This window comes from Triticum aestivum, chromosome 1D, assembly GCF_018294505.1.
Source record: "Triticum aestivum cultivar Chinese Spring chromosome 1D, IWGSC CS RefSeq v2.1, whole genome shotgun sequence".
Taxonomy (NCBI): Eukaryota; Viridiplantae; Streptophyta; class Magnoliopsida; order Poales; family Poaceae; genus Triticum; species Triticum aestivum.
In genome coordinates this window covers 20,838,623-20,843,138 of record NC_057796.1, presented here as the reverse complement: position 1 = coordinate 20,843,138, position 4,516 = coordinate 20,838,623, and the positions used below count along the sequence as shown (strand labels likewise).

Below are 4,516 nucleotides of genomic sequence, written 5' to 3'. Positions count from 1 at the left end.
CGTGCACTCCCGCGTGTGCAACCACTAGGTGGGTCGACCCACTCATGTGTCGTTGCCTTCCAGTTTTAGGAACTTTCTAAAACACTGTAGCCGGTATTTTTTTTCTAAAAAATGATAAACCTATGGGGGCTACTTACAGGCCACGCCTCCCACATACTAAACTCCCCCCTCCCCTACTGATAGCCAACCACAAATTGCCACGTCTCGTTGTTTCATGGTCAACCTGTGAAACCCTGTAAAGCTCTCTAAGTGTAGCGTTACTCTTTTGTTCTTGTGTTTTTCTTATGATTTTCTTTTGATTTTTTCCCTTTCTTTTTATTTCTCCATTTCATTTTCTTCTTTCTTCCTTTTATTATTTTTTCATTTTTAAATTCGTGACAATTTGAACCCCAAGAACATTTGTTCATATCCAAAAACATTTTTCAAATTCATAAACATGTATTAAATTTTGAATATTTTTTAAAATTGACCAAGACTTTCAAATCCGTTAATATGTGTTTAAATTTTTCGGAACACTTTCCGAAATTTTCAAAAACGTATGAATATATATTAAATTCGTGAACATTTCAAAAATTCACAATATTTTTCAAATCCATGGATGTTTTTCAAAATTCATGAACCTTTCCTAAATCCATGAATCTTTCTTAATTTAAGGAACATCTCAAAGACCTGAACAATTTTTAGATCCATCAACATTTTTTTCAAATCCATGAATTTTATGTATGTGAAAAGCTTTTCAATTTGTGAACTACCTTATATTAACAAACACTGTTTATATTTGCGAATATATATTCAAATTCACGACCATTTTCAAAATTTCAGAACATATTTTACAATTTATGACTATATTATATTTCATGAACCTTTTCAAAATTCGAGAACAATGTTGGAATTTCGCACAATTTTTAAAATCCAAAAATATTTTAAAATTTTGTGAATATTATTCAAATTCTTGAACATTTCAACATCTTCTAAATAGTTTTACAAAATTTTCAATTTTTTAAAATACATGATCATTTTTCCAAATTCATGCATTTTTAAAATGTTAGAACATTATTTTAGATCTGTGAACAATTTTGTTAATTTCATAAAGTTGTTTTCAAATCTGCAATTTGTTTTTGAATTTATGACCATTTTTTCAAATTCTCATAAAAAAATTAGAATGTTAACTTTTTTATAAATTCGAAAAAAAAAATCCAAATCCACCGATTTTTTTCTTTCAATTCACGAACATTATTTAAATTTGCGATCATGAACTTTTCCAAATTCTTGGTTTTTTTTAAAAAAAATCATCGAATTTGTATTAAATTTCATGGGTAATTTCGAAATGTTGTTAGAAAAAAAGAAAAGGAGAACTTCAAAAATAAAAGGAAACAATTGAAACTAGAGAATACCCCACTCGTTGCTCCAGGAATAGATTGCAATATATTTAACATGTATAGTTGAATTAATAATATATTAACTAAACCTAAAAAAAGTATTGTATTTTGTATTTGATTATTGTGTAGTCAAAAAATGTTTTCTATGTAAGTGGCAAAGAATACAATGGAAAACTTTTTCTCATGCATGTTAAGTGGACCTTTGATGAGATAGCATGTGTGATGAGGTGGGATGTATGAATGGGATCAACTAATAACAAAAAAAATCTAATGCATGTTGTGGTGGACCTTTTAAAAAAATTAGCGTTGTTGTGGTGAGTCTTTGATGAGATGGCATGTTAAGATAATTGAGATAGGGGGGATAAACTATTTAGATTTATATGATAAGAAAAGTGAACTTAAAGAAAAGATAGCCCCCACCGGAGTGAGCCACCCTGCAAAAGGCCGGTTGGTGCCATAGGGCATCCGCGGCAACACAACCTATGGTGCAACCAGTGCATCAGACTTCTATTATCATATTTAGAAATTTTAAAAAATCTCCAAAAAATAGTGCATAGGAGCAACGAATACAATACACTAAAAATGATGTTATGTCCAAATTCAAAGTATACCTTGCAAAACAAAAATAAGAAATTCGGTGTTTATCGTAATAATGGGCCAAATTCGAAGTCGGACTTTGATTAGTTACTATATTTATTAAGAGACTAGGGCAATGTCGTGCATTGCAAAGGAATATAAATATTCTAGTACAGTGACTCGGATTTACCTATCCTTATAATGCGGTTGTGTAAATAAATATTTATCAAATCCTGCCCATGATTTACGTTATACCATAGTTTGATGAAAATTTTAATAAGTAAATTAAGGTGGAATTGGTTCAAAAGGTAAGTAAATTGAAATAATTGATTAGCATACGGGGAAGTTACAGACAAAGGTCATGGTGAGACAAAAAAACCCGATGAGAGGCCATGGTGTAGAGGGGGAGAACCGGTTGACGAAGCGTTCTGCCAGCAGAAAAGGAACGCTATTCTTTTTTTAAGTATATAAGTATGGACCGTATAAGTATATAGAGAAGTAGAGATAGAACAATGCACATGCGTTTTAACAGGGTACAAATAATCTGTAAATAAATGTCTGTGATTTACCTGCCCATATTAATACTATTGTGTAAATAAATGCTTACCAAATTCTGCCCATGATTTACCTTATAGTTTGATAAGAAATTTGGTAAGTAAATTAAGGTGAAATTTGTTCACAAGGTAAGTAAAATAAGGTGATTGATTAGCATACGGGGAAGGTGCAGACAAAGGACATGGTGGGACAAAAATAGTTGGACGAAAAAATCGGTGCAGGGATGTTGTGGGAGGGGGAGAACCGGTTGACGAAACGTTCTGCCCAACAAGAAAAGGAACACTACTCTTTTTTAAGTAGTATATATAAGTATATATGATTTGTCAATTTTATTTCTTGAGCTCTGGTAAAGTTTTGTCAACTTCTAGATGAATGAACCTAGATTGGGTGCATCACAATCACAAGCTCTGGTGCAGTGGATATGATCCTAGGACACTTGACCATCTACAAGTGTAGAATTGAAAAAAATCTTAGAAAAGAGCACTTACGTCTTATCTTGCAGGTGTGCTTTGATCTCGAAGATCAGTTTATGCACCTCGCAAGCATCGGAGATCTGGTGCCGTCGAACTTGCGAAAGTATGCTAGCGAGGTGCATCTTCATGTTTGGCTTCCGGTGTATCCGCACAAAACCTCGGCACTCGAACTGGCCTCGAAGCTTACTGTACACTTCTCTGGCCAGGGTGGTCTTCCCAACCCCACCAGTTCCAACTATCGACGCCACCTTGTGCTCTGGCTGTCCATCGTTAGCCAACCATCCGCAAAGCTGTTTGATGGAGCTGTCCATACCAATAAGGCGAATAGCAGCCTGGCAGCATGGTGATGGAGCAGAGTGTTGGTGTTCACCCAGCTCCCCGCTGCTGCTAGGTTGCCACCTGCAGCCACCAAGATAGGCTTTGTGCCGTTGAATGGCTTCCTTGACGCGAGTCCTGAACCCTGAGATCTCATCGGAGATCCATTGTCGCCGTTTCAGCTTCTCCGGAAACCGAGAGATCTTAACACGAGGGGATTTCTGGACGACACTGATCCTGGCAACGGTGGCGTCACCGACGTTGGTGAGTTCGTAGATGAAGTCGTCGATGTCATACGACATGTCGCGCACATCCTTCATCCAGAAGCTGGCCGTCGAAGCAGGGGACTCCACCTCAGATGGCTCGAATAGGTAGTTATCGATCAGTCCCTGGAGATCGGCTTGGAGGAAACGGAGCTTGTTCTTCTCCTCTGCCCGCAGCCCCTGCTTGGGTCCTGATAGCAACAACTCCAGCTTACCAGGAAGGGACCGCATGGCTCCCTGTGATGCACTGATGGGCGCCTCCATCTCCTTGTTCCTGAAGCAAACTAAACAAGAGATCAATTAGTCTCCTATGTTTTAATAACAACAGCAATGATATGGACAAAGAACTCGAGAAATAACTCTGTAACTGCGCCTAGGAAGAAGAAATCAAAGAACGGAATAATGGGGAGCTTTCTCCAGATTAAGGTGCAAGAAGTGAGATTAAGAGTGGACTTTCTACCCAGTTCTCTATGAACTTGCTCTCCGTTCAAGGTCCAACCATATGAACTTGTTGAGGGATGGACAAAAGACCGGCTTGAACATGGCGTGCATAGCAGATTATTGGGTGAGCCATCAGCCATGTGTATTTTTCTTTTTCTTTTTGATTTGAGAACAAGTGGACAATTTGTCTCTATTTTTTTGTCGGGCGGCATTTGTCTTTTTCCACACTAAATTAGGTCAAGTGGGTCATTTACCTTTCAAAATTAAATAAGGGGATGTGGACAACTTTTGTTTTTTGTTTCGATGCCATGACTATTTCCAATTTTCCTTTCCCCAAATAAATTAAGTCGAGTTGACCATTTCCTTTCAAAATTAAATGAGGACATGTTGACCATTTAAACTATGTTGTCTCGACATAGCCGGTCCCAAGCTCGGGTAAAGGAGAAGGAGAAGGGTTGTGATAGGCTTGGGAGCCAACGTCAAAACATAACTACTCTTATGGAACTGAAACACA

At 37.1% G+C, this 4,516-nt stretch overlaps 1 protein-coding gene across 1 annotated transcript in view; it reads right to left on the bottom strand.

Moving 5' to 3' along the window:
- LOC123180019 (disease resistance protein RGA5) overlaps positions 1-4,516 on the bottom strand; it is a 19,158-nt gene that overhangs the window by 8,924 nt on the left and 5,718 nt on the right. Inside the window, exon 3 of the mRNA XM_044591974.1 lies at positions 2,999-3,845. Coding sequence (XP_044447909.1) covers positions 2,999-3,825 — 827 coding nt within the window. The 5' untranslated portion in view covers positions 3,826-3,845. The remainder of the gene's footprint in view (positions 1-2,998; positions 3,846-4,516) is intronic.